Source organism: Artemia sp. Qi Xiang Cuo, chromosome 18 (assembly GCF_049724085.1).
Source record: "Artemia sp. Qi Xiang Cuo chromosome 18, ASM4972408v1, whole genome shotgun sequence".
Classification (NCBI taxonomy): domain Eukaryota; kingdom Metazoa; phylum Arthropoda; class Branchiopoda; order Anostraca; family Artemiidae; genus Artemia; species Artemia sp. Qi Xiang Cuo.
In genome coordinates, this window is record NC_142811.1 from 27,029,328 (window position 1) to 27,049,422 (window position 20,095).

At 35.4% G+C, this 20,095-nt stretch overlaps 1 protein-coding gene across 3 annotated transcripts in view; it reads left to right on the top strand.

Moving 5' to 3' along the window:
* The first annotated feature begins 213 nt into the window (after positions 1–213).
* The window catches only part of LOC148941380 (cartilage acidic protein 1-like), a 66,013-nt gene continuing 46,131 nt past the window's right edge, over positions 214–20,095 (top strand). For all 3 annotated transcript variants that reach the window (XM_089103948.1, XM_089103950.1, XM_089103949.1), the window contains exons 1-3: positions 214–323; positions 14,728–14,876; positions 18,545–18,637. In XM_089103948.1, coding sequence (XP_088960074.1) covers positions 14,728–14,876; positions 18,545–18,637 — 242 coding nt within the window. In that variant the 5' untranslated portion in view covers positions 214–323. The remainder of the gene's footprint in view (positions 324–14,727; positions 14,877–18,544; positions 18,638–20,095) is intronic.

Genomic DNA, 20,095 nt, shown 5'->3' on the forward strand with positions numbered 1-20,095 from the left:
TTATTGGTGCCCCTGTATTAAGCATACTTACAAAACAATTATTCATATTTGTAGAAATCTAAAAAATTACTAAAACCGGCTGTCTGGTAAAGCTATAGACACATAGAAATTGTAATTTTAATGATTTATTTGCTGATTTAGTAATTTTTTTTCAACATTCTTGAAGTTTTTAATCGGCGGTAGCGCTCAAATTAAGATTTCCTACAGCCTAATTTAAAATACCAAAGCATGTAATATAAATAGATTTATTATATAACTTAGGTTATATAACTGTATTCAAGTTTCGTGTGAAATCAAAGTTGGTTCAAGCCAGGAGAAGAAAGGTTGCTTGCTTCCATTTATGCATGAAAAATCACTGTCTCAACTCATATTCACTAAGCCTAACAGACTAGCTGGGGTTAGGCCTAATAGGATAGTTGTAAATTCTGCAACAAGATTTACATTCTGAATTAAGCCTGTTCTTGTATATCGTGGTCACCTTCTTCAAAACCAAATAGGACCTACTAGGCTTATAAAATTCTTAAAACTAGCCTGCTATAGGCTAAAACATTATTAAATATTTATAGGCCTATTATTCCTGAAAGCATATCACTATACTTTACCCCTATGCCCCCTCGGTAAAATTCTACTTTAGCTACTTTTGACTATCTTGAAAAGGGGTTAGGTTAAGAAAATGAAACTTTCAGGGATGGGTCTACAGGCTAAAGTATGTCCTGGGAAGATATTTTGAAGTACCCACCTCAACTCCTCCCTCTAGAGGGTCCTGACCTTTGATGACCTTTAAAAATATGTGAGTTATAGAAGTGAAACCTTGCAAAATAGATCTTCTGCACCAGCTTAAATGAAGTACAACAAAATTGTTTTCAGCTTCACAACTTTGCTTAATCCCAATTTATAAGGTTTTAAAGATAGGCCATGCAAATACATTTCCCAAATTTTAGAAATAAACTATTTATATGTCTTAAAATTCTGCTCAAATAACTGAAATTGCATATTCAGAGCTAAAGCCAGAGAAAAAGAAACTGATAACTGAAAATTAAGGTAAAATGTTGTTTTGTTAAAATTTCAATGGGTATAGACCTATCATGTAGGCAAATTTCATGACCCTCTAGAGGGAGAAGGAGTGGAGGTAGGTAGGCTACTTCAAAATACCTTCCCAGGACATACTTTAGCCTGTAGACCCATCCCTGAAAGTTTCATTTTCCTAACCTAACCCCTTTCCAAGATAGCCAAAAGTAGCTAAAGTAGAATTTTACCGCCCCCTCTAATGCATAAATATATAGCCCAAGTTAGGTAAGCTAGGCTAAATACTCATTTAGGGGCCTCTTGGTAGCCTAGGTGGTAAATTTTTACCAAATCATATTATTGACTTATGAATAAAGTGAATATACCACTTGATGCCTTTTTTTATGCTCTTTACACATATAATAATAATTTATGTCGGAAGTAAATTTTAGCCCCCACCCCTATATAAACCCATTCAGTGTATATGTTTGCACATTAGGGGGTTGGGGGGAAAGTTTAGACTTACCTTTCATTTACATAAGAAATAAAATTTACCCCCATCCCCTAATGTGCAAATATATACCCCAGATTGGTATCTGGCCCAACCTGGCAAGTCTCTATTTTTTTTCAGTCTTCCTCTGGTACCCAAATAATTATACTAGCTCAGCTAGAGTAAAAAAAAAACCCAACAAAACAACTATTGTTTTTAGTAGATAGTGATGAAATTCTGGAAAGAAAAGGTGAATATTTTGGTCAGATCACCACTAGACCACACACAAAGATTTGGGGGGGGGGGATAAACCAAGGGTACCAATTCAGGAAAGTGCAGGAGATGGACTTGGGATTTTATTATTCTTTTTATAAAAATATAAAGAAAAGTATTTTTCGAAATCAAGAGGGGGGCTTAGGCTTAAAAAAAAAACAAATTATCAAAGTCAAATGGTTGATAGTACCCCCTCCTTATTGGTGCCCCTGTATTAAGCATACTTACAAAAATAATTATTCATATTTGTAGAAATCTAAAAAATGCCTAAAACCGGCTGTCTGGTGAAGCTATAGATGTATAGAAATTGTAATTTTAATGATTTATTTGCTGATTTAGTAATTTTTTTTTCAACATTCTTGAATTTTTTAATTGGCAGTAGCACTCAAATTAATATTTCCTACAGCCTAATTTAAAATACCAAAGCATGAATATAAATAGTTTTATTATATAACTGTATTCAATTTTTGTGTGAAATCAAAGTTGGTTCAAGCAAGGAGAAGAAAGGTTGCTTACTTCCATCTATCAAAGTTTGTGGTAATGAACTGTAAGTAAGGAGTGACCCAGCTCAATGGTAACCAAAGCTCTAGAAAACAGTATTTTGATACAAAGAGATACATTAAAAGAATCATATTTTAATGCTGATTTCAAATATATAAATTTCATCAAGTTTAATCCTACCCATCAAAAGTTATGCACCTTAGAAAATTTGGCTGATTTTCGAAAAAAGGGGGAAAGACCCCCTAAAAGTTATAGATATCATATTCCGCATATCAGAGAACCCTACTGTAGAGGTTTCAAGCTCCTATCTACAAAAATGTGGAATTTTGCATTTTTTGCCAGAAGAAAGATCACGGGTGCATGTTTCTTTGGGTTTTTTTTCTCAAGGGTGATTGTATTGACCCAGTGGTCCTAGAATATTGTGGGAAGGGTCATTGGAATGGAAATTAAAAGTTCTAGTGCCCTTTTTAAGTGACCAAAAAAAATGGAGGGCAACTAGGCCCCCTCCCACGCTCATTTTTTTCCCAAAGTCACTTTATCAAAATTTTGGGATAGCCATTTTGTTCATCATGTTTGAAAATATTATAAGTATGTCTTTTAGGATGACTTAATCCCCCAAAGTTCCCAGAGGGAGGGCTGAAAGTTATGAACTTTACCCAATGTTAACATATAGTATTGGTTATTGGGAAGTATACAGACGTTGTCAGGGGAGATTTCACCTGGTAGTGGGGGGGTGGTGGTTCGGGGGTTATTTGGGAGGATCTTTCCATGAAGGAAGGTTTCATGGGGGAAGGGACATTGCTATGAAGGGGACGCCGGACTTCCTAGCATTATTTAAAAAAAGATAAGAAATTAAATATAAAAAAACAAGTTTTCAACTGCAACATCAAAACTTTAAACAAACAGAAAATATTAAATATATGATTGGGTTCACCCCCTAGTCAATACCTTGCTCTTTAAGCCAAAGATTTTTTAGTACTTTCATAAGAGCTATTTATTCTAATTAACGGCCTTTGTGATTAAGCAGTAATTTTTAAAGAATTGGAACAAAATTTGAACTTTCGATTAAAGAGCAAGGTATTGACTGGGGGGCGAACCCCCTAATATACATATTAAAAATATCTGAATATAGAAGTTTGTTATGTAAGTTAATTTGTAAGTTACGTATATTTATTACTAATAAAAACGTTTGTAAATAAAATTAAACAAGTTTCAAGAAAGCCATTTAACCAAATAAAAGTAAATTAATATGAAAATTGTGTTTTAATTATTCATGTATGTTGAGCCAAGATCAAAACCTGTATTTATTCAAAAACGTTCAAAAATTAAATAAAAAAACAACAATTTTTTTTTAACTGAAAGTAAGAAACAACATTAAAACTTAAAACAAACTGAAATTATTCCATATATGAAAGGGGCTGTACCCTCCTCAATCCCTTGCTCTTTACGCTAAAGTGTGACTGTCTCACAACTCTATTTTTTTTTTAACAATGAAAACTTTAGCATAAAGAGTAAGGCGTTGAGGAGGGGACAGCCCCTTTCATATATGGAATAATTTCTGTTCATTTTAAGTTTTAATGTCGCTCCTTACTTTCAGTTAAAAAAACTTTTTTTTTTTATTTAATTTTGCTTGAAAAATCACTGTCTCAACTCATATTCACTAGTGTCCATCAAAATAATAGAATTTTAATCTTGTTTATTGCTCCTCACACTGATGATAGTAGTTGTATACTACAAAATGAAAACCAGTAGAAACATATTCTTACCTTTTTTTGTGACTATATAGCCTTACAGGGGAGACTGAGTTGAAGTGTTATTTGTTGTGGATTTATTGATAAAATAAATTGATTGATTGATGCATTGTAATATGTATGATGATTGATTGGTTGTAATATCAAGAAGTCTCTTGCCAGCCTGCCATTTTATTCAGTTGAATAGATAAAAGATTCAAGATGCATCTCTTCTGTGGTAATCCTGAGGTACAATTCTTTTTCTGAACAAGCTAATATAACAACAAAAAGTAATACAATTTAAGTCCACATTTGAAAATCCAGTGGTACCAATTGGGGGATAGAGTGACATTTTCCCCAATGGATCCTTCTTGTGCATCTTCTTTACTTTGATAGTTAATTCACCCCATATTACTAATAGTATGTTTTTCAGAATGCAGTATCTATATAACTTGGACATTGATTTGTTTTTGCTTATGTTAGGCTACCTATTTTGCTCATTGGTACTGCCAGGGTGGGGAAGGGGTAATGGGCTATTTCATCTACTTTGTCCAAAAAGTAAACAACAAAAGAATAATACTATCCAATCTCTATTCAGTACTGTTTTCAAATATAATATTGGCTGTTTTTGCAATTATATTCCAGACCTCCCCTCCCCTTGTTCTTATTTCTCATCATCATTTGGTTTGTAATGACAACAAAAAAATAAAAATAAACAAGACAATACTAACTTTTTTGTATAGCCTTGGGTCTAGCACAGAGAAGAAGTTGAAGCAACTTTGAAGTTCAGAATTAAATTTTGAAGTGTATCATATTTAGTCATAAAAAAGGCATTCATTTGGGATAGGTAACTATCAAATATAAACTAAGTATTAATCTATTAATCAGATAGTAGATTGTTTTTCTTAGTTCCACCATAAAAGGAATCATGGGTCACTATGTAGTTTGGAACTCTTTAAGGGTTCCAAATAGAATTTATAAAAGTAGCAATTGTTGCATTAGGAAAGAACATTGAATGACAAATTTAGTGCCATGTTTTTGCTTTCTTTGGAAAATTAATCAAATATATGACAAATCTACAAAGACGGTATAAAAAAGGAAAATAAGTACTTCTATTATAGTCCTGGCAGTATTACCCCCCTCCCATAAGTACTTTCCTTGCAGCACTTGCAGCTGACCAAAGAAGTAATGGTCTGACAGCATATCCAAGTTCCTAGCAATAGCAAATATCAGACCTAATGAAGTGCAAATCCTTGCAATGGACAAAAGTGGATGGAGGTGGCAGATATCACTCTCTATGCTGAGTAGCACCCAGCAGGAGACCTAAGTCACTCTTGATTCTGCTCCTCATTGATGACTGATATGGGAACACGGCATAATAAATAATTTTCCCTTTTTTTTAAGCAGTGACATTCTAGAAAAAGAGGCTGGCTTGAGAGATCCAGCTGAATTGTTTGTTGAGTAGCATTGAGAATCCTACTTAGCCTATGGAGGAATATTTGGAGATAATTTCTAGAAAATGAACTTTCTACTATCTTCAAAAGTAGCTGAGCTGGTAAATACAACTTTAAGGAATGAGCCCAGAGCCTAAATTTATGATGAAGATTTTTAGTCAGGGTAAATGCTGGCAAAATAAATCAATTTTTTGAAGTTTTGAGAGTTCAGGGTACAAGAATAGATTTTTAAATTAATTTTAAGAAGACGAAGTTGCTAAGAATAGGAATAAGTGAAGGTGAAGAGATGACATTGGGTAACAAGAAAATTGATCAACTGGACAGTAGAATAGACAAGGCACAGGGTATTTTATCATAGTTGAAAAGGCTTTGAAGAATAGGGAGATAAGTCTGCAAATCATGATTAGAATATTGGAAGCTACATAAATAACAGTGGTCAAGTATGGTTCTGAAGCCTGGGTGCTCCAAAAGACAGAGGAGGACAGTGGTGGATCCAGATGGGGAGCACAAGCCCCCCTAACAGAGTTGCAGGGCTGGGGTATATTAATAAGATGATGGTGAATGACTTGATACAATTTTGCGCTGAAGAAACTTTAAGAACTATAAAAACACGAATCCACAAAGCTCAATTTTACAGTGTAATATTTGACAAAACCACAGATTTGTCACATACCTCACAACTTAGTCTTTCTCTGCACTATGTTTATTACAGCAGTATTTTAGAAGACTTTGTTGGATTTATGGACTTTCCTGAAACAAACTATAGGGGTATAACTGAACATGAACCAAACATCACAGGTGAAATTTTAGGCAAGTCTTTGCTCAAGCTAATGGAAAACATTGGATTAATCAGAAAGATAATGGAAGATGTTGGAACAATAAAAATTGACAGTTGTGTTGGCGTAAGCTGCACTAGATGCAGTGTCAACATTTCTGAAATGCAAGTGGCTGTATCAGAGATACAAAAAGTTGCTAAAAGAAGTAGCCTCTGTGGATGCAAAAATCATGCTCTTAGCCTATTGATTTCCATAAATAAAAGCCAGTATGTCAAGAATGCTGTAGTTGTTATTAAAGAAGTTGCAAGTTTTTTTAGTATATCAGCAAAACTAAATTTTGTCTTTAAAACTTTTCTTAGGTTATCATGTACAAGATTCCTCATTGGGTTGAATGTCCCAAAAGTATATTGCAATTCAGAGATGATATGCCTAAAATAGTTGAAGCTTTTAGAATTGTGTTTTTATGGCGTGGCAGTTATTCATTGACAAAAGCAAATTGCTTGCTGTGCACATTTTTAACCTTTCACTTTATTATTACTGTTTACTATTTGAGTAATGTAACTGACACAACTCTTGTATTAAACAGGTTACTTCAGACTGAAGCATTACATTTATTTTCAGCCACAGAAAAATATCCAAAACCCTAAAGCTTTTAAATAAAAAGAAGGAGAATGATGAGGTTTTCCAAATTATATGTGAAAGTGCAGAGAAAGCTATGGACGTGACTTTGCATTCTATGAAAGGCAAATAAAAAACTATCAATCAAATTACCCCACTGTCTCACAAGACGACCAAGACAATTTCCACCTTTATTGGAAAAGAGCTGTTTATATTCAGTAAGATAGCTATATTTCTGACATGACCAACAGATTTTCCAATGCGTCAATGACACGTTATTCACTTAACATATTCCTCCCTCAAGGTTTATATTCCACACCTGATCTTCAAACTTTTACATCTAAGATTGAACCAATATGTCGCAAATTCTCATCTTTTTTGGACAAGCAGTGAATATTTAGTGCTGAAAATATTAAATGAGATGCTTGCATTGAAAGATACAAGTTGTATCTTAATACTCATTTCCTACTCTTCATTATCATCATAATTACTAAGCGATACCATATAGTTAAGCAACATGCTGATTGGCTTGACCTATACAATTAGTCACAAAGAATGCATGACTCCAAAAGATGGTTCAAGACCATTTTTTTTTTTTTTACAATAGAAAGCTCAGCTCACTCCCTATAATGGTCGGAAGTGCAAAGACTAAACATTATGGAGAAAATATTAAATATCATATTTTCCTGTAGAGGGTGAGCAGCTTTTTTATGGTGGGTTGGTTTTTATAACTAGTGTTTTTTGTATCAATATTTTATATCATTTTAATTTCAAGAAATTTATTGGAACTTCAACTCTCACCAGATTTTAGATTAAATTTAAGATCATTTCCACTACCAAAAAGCATAAGAAGATTTTCTATTTGTTTTCAAGAGAAATTGTCTACGAATTGTTCTGGGTACCCAGATGACTGACCGTATTTCAAACAGTAGGCTGTACAAAAAGGTTGAAATTGAGAGAAAGATTGAGATGGCTAGGACACGTTCAGTGGATGAAGGTTGACAGATTGCCAAAAGATTGTCCTTTTTGGCCAACCGTCTAGGGCTAAATGGAAACCAGGTCATCCACGGTTGGAGTGAGAGGATGTAACAAAGAAAGATTGAAAGGAAATGGGAACTTCCTGGGAGGGTGTAAAGAGGGAAGCTTTGAGTAGATTGGGATGGAGGAGGAGAGAGCGTAGTTGTGTTGGCCTCAGGCGGCTTCGTGTTGCAGTGAGTTGTTAGCAGTAGTATTTCCACTGCTTACCTAAAAAGCGTAATTGTTGAGGTTTCCTTTAAATTAATGGTATTTTTTTGTTTGCAAGTTTAACAGAGTAAGCTATTATGCACCACCACTAAAAAAAAAAATCTTGGATCTACCCTTGGAGGAGGATTTGCTAGATGTTTTCCAGAGAAATTGCTTATGGATTCTTTTAGATACCCAACTGACTGACCATATCGCTAACAGTAAGCTCTACGAAAAATATAGTTCAGTCCTTTGCTCTAAGACTGTAATTCAGTGCTTCCATTTCTACTATATTTTAGAGTAGACTACTTTATTTTGAATGTTTCTCCTCTAATATTTTTAGACCTACTTTAGTACTTTATTTCTGCTTTAAATTTGGATTTTCCACTTTTTTCCTTGCCGAGCTTACGGATTTTTGCGGAAATAGGAATTTTGGATACAACGGCGGGATTTCGGTAAAAGCGATTGACAAATGTTCTAGTTTTTGTCAGACTCGCAGATAGATCCACGAAATTTGAAACAAATAACCAACGGGGAAGGACTGAAGGTTTGATTTTTGGAATTGGGTGGCATCCATCAAGACGCCAAGTGGAGTGCTAAAGTTCAATAGCGTTCTTCATGTCATTCGGTTTATTTTTGGACTTCCCTGCTCAAATGTCGTTGTGGAAAGACTTTCAGCATTCTGAAAACAGTAAAAAATGAAAAGGGGAATGGGCTCAAAAATGTAACTTTGGCTGCGACGATTTCTGCCAAGTATGGGATGAAGCGTAAAGACCCCCCTACAATCACCGCGAGGTTAAAGAAAAAAATTAAGTACGTGAAATACGATGCGACATCGTCCGAATGCGTCGCTTTTTTAGGCTTTGGGAAAGAAAATGGCAAAGGCGACGACAACCCTGACTTGGAGTATTAATCTTAGTATTTGGTATTTTCTCTTAAATCTTATTATTTTGTAACTCTCATTAAATTTTCCTGAATACAAATTAAAGCGCGTCTACATTTGGCATTTTCTGGAAAACTGGGAGGCAGGTAGCAGTCTACACTAACTAAAATCGAATAATTCAAAAGATCGAAATGCAGGCGCTGTCCTTAAATCGAGCTTTATATGATTCATTTTTGGTACTATACTCTGCTCCAAATTAACAACTCAATATAAAAAAAAGTCAAAATAAAAATATTGCGTGAAAAAGCATGGCATTAGGCATTAAAGCTCTTGCTCGGCAGCGTCGCCAGCGTAGAGGGAACCAATCGTCAGCGCCGTCAGTCTTCTCCAGAGTGGTCGGTTCAGGTCGAGGGTTGTCGCTTCAGCCGGGTTGATGTTTCTGGAGGCGAGCCGATCACGGATGACGTCCGCCGATCTGGTGCGTGGTCTTCCCCTAGGACGCCTCCAGCCGTTTGCAGCTGGGTCGAAATCGAAGATGGGTCGGGCGGGTGTTTGGGCAGGCAGACGGAGCAGATGACCATACCAACGCAGCGAGCGAGACTCAAGCTGCTCGGACAGGGTTGGGAGTTTGAAGGACCTGAGGATTTCCGAATTTCGTACCCTGTCGGGCCATCGGGAGCCTTCGATTTTTCGAAGGTGTTTCGTCTGGATGGCATCTACCTTCAGCGTCTGTGTCTGAGTCAGCGACCAAGTCTCAGCAGAATAGAGCATAACGCTGGCAACCGAAGCAGAATATATTCGTGCTTTGGTGAGGCGGCTGATCTGGGGTTTATGTAATCCTTCGTACCAATTCAAATAAAACGAGGGTGTTGTAAAAGTAGTAATATAGAAGGAAAAGATAATGGCAAAAAAACAACAAATAAATAAAATATATTCATATGGTCCAGAATTTGAGATCTGGCATCAGAATCTATAAATCAAAGCTGAATTTAACTTCTCAATAAATACGAAGCTTTATTTTTAACGCCAGAAGAAAACATTTTGGCACACGCAAAAGGTCTTGGGCTTCAAAATAAGTCGTCCTGAACAAATGTTAACAAAGGTCAGCATAATTAGTCTTTACTTGTAACTTGGAAAGAAGTCAGAAAATGGGGAAACTTTGAGGGATTTTGGTATTGGAAATAGGGAGTCTTAGGGATTCTCCACCAGCCTTTAAGGGATTGAAAAAATTCAAAGTAGAAACACTGGTAATATAGCGTAAGAATCAATTTTGTTAACGTTCCTGTTCAAATAGTAAGCACGATAACATACTTACTTCCGGATTGTGTCCTACTTTAATTCTACTCTTTTTTTCGCACTTAAATACTTTATTCCCGCATTAGTGGAATGGAAGCACTGCTGTAATGAGAGAAAGGTTGAGATAGTTGAGGTGGCTAGGACACGTTCTGCAGATGAAGGATGACAGATTGCCAAAGATAGTCCTTGTTGCCCAACTGTCTATGGCCAAACAAAAAGTACATCATCCCCAAATGGGATGAAAGGATGTCAAGAGCGGATCCAGGATTTTTTTTCGGGGGGGGGGGGTCACCCGATTCTTTCCCGCGGACTTCGTGTCTAACATCCTGCGTAAGCTGATCAGAACCGTTTTTTCGACTAATTTTCGACTCGGTCAAAAATTTCAAGGGGGGAGGAGGGGGGGGGGTCAAACCGGGTACCCCCCCCACCTGGATACGGCCTTGAAGGATGTTGTAAGGAAAGATTAAAGTGAAATTTGAACTTCTTGGGAGGGTGTAAAGAAAGAGACTTTGAATTGATTGGGATGGAGGAGAAGCGTGCATATCAGTGTTGGGCTCAGGTGGCTTGGTCCTGTAGTTATCTAATAAATTTTTTTTTATATGATACACAAATGTTATTAGGGGTTCTTCTTATTTCGTATACGAGGGTCTTTCAGTACGCATCGAGACTCATTGCTATAGCGTTAATACATTGCATTAATACGGCAAGACCTGTGACTTTTCTTGTGTGTCCTTGAATTTTGAGGAATACCAACAAATTTGTTAATTCACTTGACCCAAAGATGCTTTAGTTTCTTTGAGGATATGCCCCTATCTGAGGTTCACAAACAGGGGTGGATCCAGGATTTTTTTTAGGGGAGGGGGGCAAAATAGGTTGATAAAAAAAAATTAGGGGAGGGGGGCTCAAAATAGTTTGATCCGATAAACTTGCGTTAGGAGCAATTTTAATTAACGCAAACTTGAGTTAATTAAGTAAAGTAAATTACACTACTTTAGACTACGCTTGGAGGGGGGCCCCTCGACCCCCCCCCTCTGGATCTGCCACTGTTCACAAATCCATGCAAAAGACAGAAATATTGCTCAAAATAGAGTCTTGGTCCTTTATGTGACCAGTTTATAAGAACCAATTAAATTCCTTTAAGTATTGATTTGTAACTTCAATTTTTTTAGGAGCAAAACAGAACCGTTTTTATGGATGACCTAGGTATGTGTTAATTTAAACAAACTAACAGTCACAACAAAAGCAGAATATGAAGATCATTTTAATGACATGCAGGATTCATTGATTTTCAAGGGTGTCCTCAGGATGGCTTTAGCCCCATAGAGGACCAGAAAAGCAGGTTTTCAATATGTATAATTGAAATCCCCCCCCCCCTAATCCACCCTGGACTTATAGTTGAAATAGTATAAAAAAAATTGGACTGAACTATAGCTGATTGAATATTTTTCCTGAGTGTTCAAATTTTGCCTTAAGTTTTCCAAAACAATAAAGAAAGGTAAAGAGCAGCATTAAAACCTAGAATGAGGAAAAAAAGGCATTTAAAAAGTCACACTTAAAACAAGCGGAAATTACTGGGAAGAAATAAATAAAACCTCAAACAAGCATAAATTAAAATAAGTAATTAAATCAAACCTTGAACAATCAGAAATTACCACAAAAAAGGAATGTGACTACTTGTACTTAAACCCTCTGAAAGCCATCATTTGTGCTTTTTTGGAAACAGAGTTTATTTAAACAGTTTTTCTTTAGGCATTATAACATTGAAAATAAAAATTGATTAAACATCCAGTAATTCTTTCTTTTATATATTAATATATTTTAAACAATCAATATAGGTTTCATTTTTCTGGTTTATTGTAAATTTTCAGTAATACGTCCTTTAACATTCATTACATAATCCTTTCCAATTACCAAACGTTGTTAGCAGTTACCAAAATTAAGTCATAATATTTATTAAGTCTTGAATGAAATAGGACTGAAAGAAAAAAATCGGACAAAAAAAGTGCCATTTTAAAATAGTAAAAATGAAACTGTAGGTCAGCAGTTTCTTTATTCGAAGAATTTGTTTTTCTGCAACCTTGATTAGTATTTTGGTTTCTTCTTTTTGTTGGCATTTTGACAAATAAAAACCTTATTGTATGTATTCATATTGTTTTCAGTGAAGTTAAGCTGTAAGAAGTGGTACACTTCTTATTTGTCTTAGCTCTTATTATAAATCTTGATTTGCAATGTGATTTACTTTTGTGTTACTGTTGCAGTAAATGTTATGATAATAGTAAACACAGTGTTCGAAATACAATTTGTTTTCAGTAAAACGCAAACTGATGTTTATAGCTGGGTATTTTGAAGTCAAACAGTCCGTGGTAACAAGCTGTAAGTAAGGAGCAACCCGGCTCAATAGTAACCGAAACTCTAAAAAGCGGGGTTTTGATACCAAAAGATACATAAAAAAACAACAGATTTTAATGCTGATTTCAAATATATAAGTTTCATCAGGTTTAGTCCTACCGATCAAAAGTTGCGCGCCTGAGAAAATTTGGCTGATTTTAGAAAAAAGGGGGAAAGACCCCCCTAAAAGCTATAGAACCTTAATGAAAATCACACCATCAGATTGACCACCTCAGAGAACCCAATCGTAGAGGTATGAAGCTCCTGTCTTCAAAAATGTGAAATTTTGTATTTTTTGCCAGAAGAAAGATCATGGATGTGTTTTTTTCCCCCAGGGGTGATCGTATCGACCCAGTGATCGTAGAATATCGTGGTAGGGCTAATTGGAACGCAAATTTAAAGTTCTAGTGCCCTTTTTAAGTGACAAAAAAAATAGAGGGCAACTAGGTCCCCTCCCACGCTCATTTTTTCCCAAAGTCACCTGATCAAAATTTTGAGATACCTATTTTGTTCAGCATGGTCGAAAATATGATAGGCTAACTATATCTTTTAGGATGACTTAATCCCCCAAAGGCCCCGGAGGTAGGGCTGAAAGTTATGAACTTTACCTAATGTTAACATATAGTGTGGTTATTGGGAAGTATACAGACGTTTTCAGGGGAGATTTTTTCTGGTAGCAGGGGGGTCGGGGGTTATGTGGGAGGATCTTTCCGTGAAGGAAGTTTTTAGAGGGGAAGGGACATTGCTATGAAGGGGGCGCCGGATTTCCCAGCATTATTTAAAAAAAAACAGAAATTAAATAAAAAAAAAGACAAGTTTTTCAACTGAAAGTAAGGAACAACATAAAAGCTTAAAACGAACAGAAGATATTACGTATATGATTGGGTGCGCCCCCTTGTCAATACTTCGCTCTTTAACCCAAAGATTTTTTAGTACTTTCATAAGAGCTATTTATTGTAATTAACGGCCTTTGTTATTAAGGGGTAATTTTTAAATAATTGTAACAAAATTCGAACTTTAGCGTAAAGAGCGAGGTATTGACTAGGGGGCGAACCCCCTAATATACGTATTAAAAATATATGAATATAGAAGTTCGTCACGTAAGTTAATTCGTAAGTTACGTGTATTTATTACTTATAAAACGTTCGTAAATAAAATTAAACAACTTTCAAGAAAGTCATCTAACCAAATAAAAGTAAAATTAATATGCAAATTTTGTTTCAATTATTCATGTACGGTGAGCCAAAATCAAAATCTGCATTAATTCCAAAATTAAATAAAAAAAAACAAGTTTTTTTAACTGAAAGTAAGGAGCGACGTCAAAACTTAAAACGAAGAGAAATTATTCCGTATATGAAAGGGGCCCTCCTCAACGCCTCGCTATTTACGATAAAGTTTGACTTTCTCACAACTCTATTTTTTTAAACAATAAAAAACTTTAGCTTAAAGAGCGAGGCGTTGAGGAGGGGACAGCCACTATACCTTTCATATACGGAATAATTTATGTTCGTTTTAAGTTTTAACGTCGCTCCTTACTTTTAGTTAAAATAAACTTGTTTTTTTTTAAATTTAATTACTTTAAGGATTGGATGTCATGGACCTATCTGCGATCTCAAAGGAGAAAAGAAAAACCTTTAAGTGGCTGCCCTTTAGCTGATAATATCTTAGGATTCCTCTAAACTGTGTTGTATGTGAACTTTGTGGCATATTTTTAGTATTTTCATGCCTCCAAATGGGAGAGGATGCAGAGAATTCCACAAAAATTGGTGTGATGCTCACTCTCTACCTTTGAAGCAGATATTGACAAATTATGATCTAAAGTGCACTATTTTTGAGCCCCTGCCCTTCCCCTATGTTTGAGACCTGTGTGCATCTTTTAATGTTGTCCAAGCACTTTGTCTAAATTTTAATCTAACTGCCCAGTGATGATATCTACTTGATTGAAGGATAATTGCTTATTTGACAACAGCTTCCAAAAAGTTATATAATACATTTTTTAGGTGCTAATAAGATATTATCTGTTTGTTTTCATTATTATACATCAATGCTTAGTTTTTGGATTTTTTTTATTTGTATACAACTTTTTCAGATGAGTTCCAAGAAAGTGGTAGCTCTAGTCTTATCAGTTGGCTGTCTTGCAAGCACACTTGTCAAAGCTCAGTCTAATTACTATAGCTTAAGAAGAAGATCTTTATTGGGATCACCTATGTTCACAGACGTTACTCAGCGAGTTTTTGGGTAAGAAAGAAGTTCAAAATTGTATTATTTTCGCGTAGTTTAGGCTATTAAGGAGAGGTGGTATTACTCAGAAGTAAAGTTGCATTTCTAGTTTGTCCTGTGTATACCCACATACAGAATTTCGTGGTTGTGATTACCCTCCCAAGATGTATCAAAGGGAACCCTTTGATGCAAAAATTGTTGGGTTCAAATGTACTTTTTTGGTGTTTTACCCCCCCCCCCTCCATTTTGAGAAACCCCTTGGGACCATCCTCCTTTAAGTGTTGTGCCTGTGTAAATGGTCTCACCGTTTCTTTTTTTGTCTCACTGTTCCTATTTTTGTCTCCTTGACTTTTGTTTTGTCTCACTTTCTATTTTGTATATGAATGAATGAATTTATTGACTTTACTTAGTCTAATATAATAACAAAATGATAATACACCCCAAAGTCAAAGGAGAGCAAAGCTTGTAATTGTGGGGGTAACAACCATAAAATTTGGTCTCATCAACATGAATAAAAGTAAATAGATAAATGAGAACATACCACAAAACTAGAAATTGAAAGGCTAGAAGAAAAAAGAAACAACAAAGAAAAAGTAAGTAATGCCGGATAAGCAGTGCACATGAGCTAACTCATAAATGCACAAATAAACAAAAACAATGAAAAACAAGATTAAATCAACGGATTGTGCTTTCTCATTATAGCTCATTAAATACTTCTTTATATTAAAATACCATATTGTAATACTTACATCTCTTGTACGTATTAAATCTTAAATGTTCATGAAAAAAAAATTCTGTCTCCACTGCAATTTTAAGGTTTAATAGCTTATATAAGAAAGTTTATAGTACTCTTACTGCTTTATTTTGAAGTATCTGAAATTGTTCTATATGCGTCCAAGAAGTATTTAGACATTTGATTGTACGGTGTCTCAAATAAGATGCAATCAGAGTTATAAATCATGTTTAAGCCTGGAAATGGAAAATGTATTGATGCACAAACCAATATCTTGTGAATTTGGAATGATAGGAATTGGTAAAAAAAACAACTCCCAAGTAGTTGTATGAACCCTGCAAATCTTATGTTCAAATCACTGGTTTTCTAAATTTGTTGTTAATATCAAATTTTGAATCAATGTAGATGAGTCCCTCACCTTAATGAACACAGCTATGTCATCTTCAAATAGAATCAAAAACCGTTTTTCTCCTGCAGGTCTCTTGGAAGATCATTAATATGCATCAATATTTGACAAGGGCCTAGCACAGAGCCCTCTGGGACACTACTATCGTAACGTCATCTACGCTTGACAAAGGACCACCAACATCCACCACAATCTGACCACCAGATAGATGCGAGATCATACCAGAAATCATACTAAAATCGTATGATTTATTATTTCTAGTGCTCTCCCTCGTATACCTGCATTTCCAATTTTCGTAAAAAGAATATCATGGTTCAGAGTCTAAAATGCTTTTTTAGTATCAGAGGCAACGGTATAACGTTGCCTATAGTAAAGGCCATAAGGCTTCAATGTTTTGTTATTTTATTTTTCCCCAGAGGCACTTCATATGAAAGGGGTGACCGTATAAATTTCGGAGGGGGCTCATTCGATTGGAAATTGGAAGTTCTTGTGCTCTTTTTAAGAGTAAAAAGTGATCGGACGGCAGCTAGCCCCCACGCCTCTTCACCAAATGCATCTGATCGAAATTTTGAGATAACCATTTTGTTTAAAATAGTCCCAAAATCATATAATGCCTCCGGGGTTGGCATAGCCCCCCAGAGCCTGGGGGCTAGGATTGTAAGTTATGCCCTTGGGCTTATATGGTTTTTATGGAAGGAGGGGGGGGTCATAGAAGCTTCGGAGGAGGCTCATTTGATTGGAAATTGAAAGCTCTAGCTCCCTTTTTAAGAGTCAAAAGTGATCGGAGGACAACTGACCCCCCCCCTGCCCACGCCCTCTTTTCCCCAAATATATTCGCTTGAAATTTTGGAATAGCGATTTTATTCAAAATAGTCCAAAGATCATATAACAATGCCTCGGGGGCTGAGACAACCCCCCAGAGCCCGGAGGAAAGGATTGTAAGTTATGCCCCAGGGCCATATAAGGTTTTTTTGGAAGGTCTTGCTTTATAATTTTGGAGAAGGGTCATATGATTGGAAATTGGAATTTCTAGTTCCCTTTTTAGAAGTCAAAAGTGATCGGAGGGCAACTAGACTTCTTTCCACGCCCTCTTTTAGACAAATACATTCGATCGTAACTTTGAGATACCCATTTTGTTCAAAATAGCCCAAAGATCATATACCTATGCCTCCGTGGTTAACACCCCCCCCCCAGGGGCAAGTATTGTAAGTTATGTCCCGGGGGTATTTATGGTTTCTATGGAAGGACTGGTTGTATAAACTTTGTAGAAGGCTTATTTAATTGGAAATTGCTAGTTCTAGTTTCCTTTTTAAGATTAAAAAATTAATGTATGATATTTGATATATTAGTTCCTGAAAGCACACCAGTTCAAGATTTTATTTCTCTGTAATATTAATATTTATTTTCAATGTTGTAATTAGTCCAAAAGAAAATATTTGTAATATAATTCATTTTCAGTAAAGCGCAAATGACGCTGTAGGCTTTAGACTTTTAGAGTTCGGAAAGGGGGCATAAGACAAACTCTTGTGTTTATCGATTTTTGTTCGTTATATGTTTGATTCGTATATTTAAATCAAGTTTTACTCGTTATGAGATTTATTTATTCATTTATATTAGTACCTGTTGTATGTTTATTTGGTATGATTGTTTATTTAATTTCCGGTCGTTTTGTTTTTTAAATATTATAGGAATTTATTTCTGGTGATATCAAGTTTAATACGGAATTACTTTTCTTTGTAAAACATCTTTTTCATAAAGTTTTTTTTTTTATTAATCAAAGAAAACAGTCAACACGTTATAATTACTATTTACGCAGTCATTTATGATTTTACTATTTCTAGTGCCTTCCCTCGTATACCTGCATTTTCCATTTTATTAAAAAGAATATCATGGTTTAGAATCTCAAATGCTTTTTTACTATCAAAGAAAACAGTCAACACTTTATAATTACTATCTAGGCATTCATTTAACCTCTTGGTCTGTTGAATGGACGGCACAAAATCCAAACCGACATTTGGTAAAGAAATTTTCTTTACGTAAGTAAGACAAAATCCTACTTTACAATTAAACAACCTATGGAAGGAGTAGGCAGTCTTTAAAATAATTAATTCTTCGGTCAAACTGTGCAGATGTTTTTTTTTTAAGACACTCTTAAGATCTAGGGAAAAGATATCAGATATCAACCTGGAGTAAAAGTGAAGGGCCTCACAGCTTTGAGTCATACAATAGGAAGGGCAAGGGGTCTTTTTGACGTAAGGAGGGGGCTGTTCTTGTTGTTTTAATGACTTGTATAGTGGTCCAATCTTTTTACTTAGGGACGTATGCATGAATTTATTGTGTAGGAGGGATTTCGGTTTCAGGTTTTGTTTTTTCGAAAATATGTTGATCTTTGCTAAAAAAGAAGAGACGGAGACAAATAGGAACAAACACACTTATGTTACATTACTGTCTTTCCTTCAGCTGTTTTTGTTGTGTGTGTTTTTTTTTTTTGTTATAGCCTCAAAATACTTAGTCGCTATCCTTGTATTATACACATTTTTCTTCCAGAGGAAGGTCATTGTCGAACCCTGTACAGCTGAACTACGGCATAGCTGTAACGGACGTGGATAATGATGGAGAATTTGAGATTGTTGTTGCTGGGTAATAGGTTTTTTTTCTACGAGATTTTCTGCAATAATGTATCTTTTTTATTTTACAAAGAAAGTGTTGTACGGGAAGCTTCGTATACTTAATGATTATCTTCGTAACCAGACTTATATATTTATATAAATGAATCAGACCGGGGAAAAAGTTCTCCCCTTCCCCATTAGAGGATGGCTGAGATGTTGTTAAACTAGAAGCAACTCTTAAAACTCAGTGAATTGAAATTTGCTGAATGTAATAAAGTGATAATTTGGTATTAGAGTATTTCGTTCAGTATAGGGGATAAACTGCACTGTAACCGATAATAAAAAAAAAAAAATGCAAAATAACAAAATCAGTCAACTTAGTGTTTGGCATATCCAGGCATAAGGGGGAGGGCTGGGGTTAAATTTTAACTGAAAGCAAGTGCAAAAACTGATAATCATGGTGCTAGATTCCATGTTTATCCACTCTTCCACAACTTTGGAGTCACTTAAGCTGCCGGTCTTATTTGTTTTGGTCGTTTTAGATATGTATTACCGGAGGCTCGGCATTTTTTCTCAGCTTACTCTTAATAGACTAATAACTTCACGAAAGAAGCCATTGATGTCGAACTCTTACGTACCTAATCCTTATATCATTATTTTAACAGTAGCTGCAACCCAGTAAAGAACGATCCTCGGCCCATTGTAACCGGGAATTCAAAAACGTTAAAACAAAATTTATTAAAAAAAAATTACTCCATTAAAAGGAATACAGAAGTGGTAACCGTTATTCACTTTTAAGTCAACAGTAATTTGTAGCGTTGAAATTGTTCTTTAGGAATTTCGGAAAAAACACCTGAAACCCCTTAATGATGGCGTCAGATCGAAAAGTACACCACTGGAATTGCCATGTGCGAAAACCTTTCATCAGATGTTTATAGCCCCCCCCCTCCAAAACGGAAAAAACTGGGAGAATCGTTGCGTCTCCCTTTTTTATTATTTTTTTTTATCCCAATGCTCTTAGCAACTAATTGGATTGTCACGATGCGCCAGATGAAAATGCCATTTGGCACAAAAAATGATGTTCTTAGGACTATCTCTGGAGCGGGTGGAGCTATCAGGCTGGGTAGACCCTCTTCATTGAGATTTTCTTAAGGGGATTCTGTTGTATGAATTTGATCGAACCCTTAGAATGGTGCCATGTGCAACGGATAGGTCGCCTTATTTCCATAAAACTAATGCTTTTAGCATTAAATTACTATACTTACGTAATGCCTTATGGCATATTTCCCGGCCTAGACTATGAAGTTTGAGGTTTGAGGTTATCATTAAGTTACAAAATTAAAGGTGTCATGAAATAGTGTCTATAAAAATGATGGAATCTCTCCTTAGAATGACATTCTTGGTTTTTATTTGCAACTATTACCGTAAGACACTAGAAGGGTAAGATTTTCTCCAAAATTTAAGGTTTGGGCCGCCGCGACAAAGACAT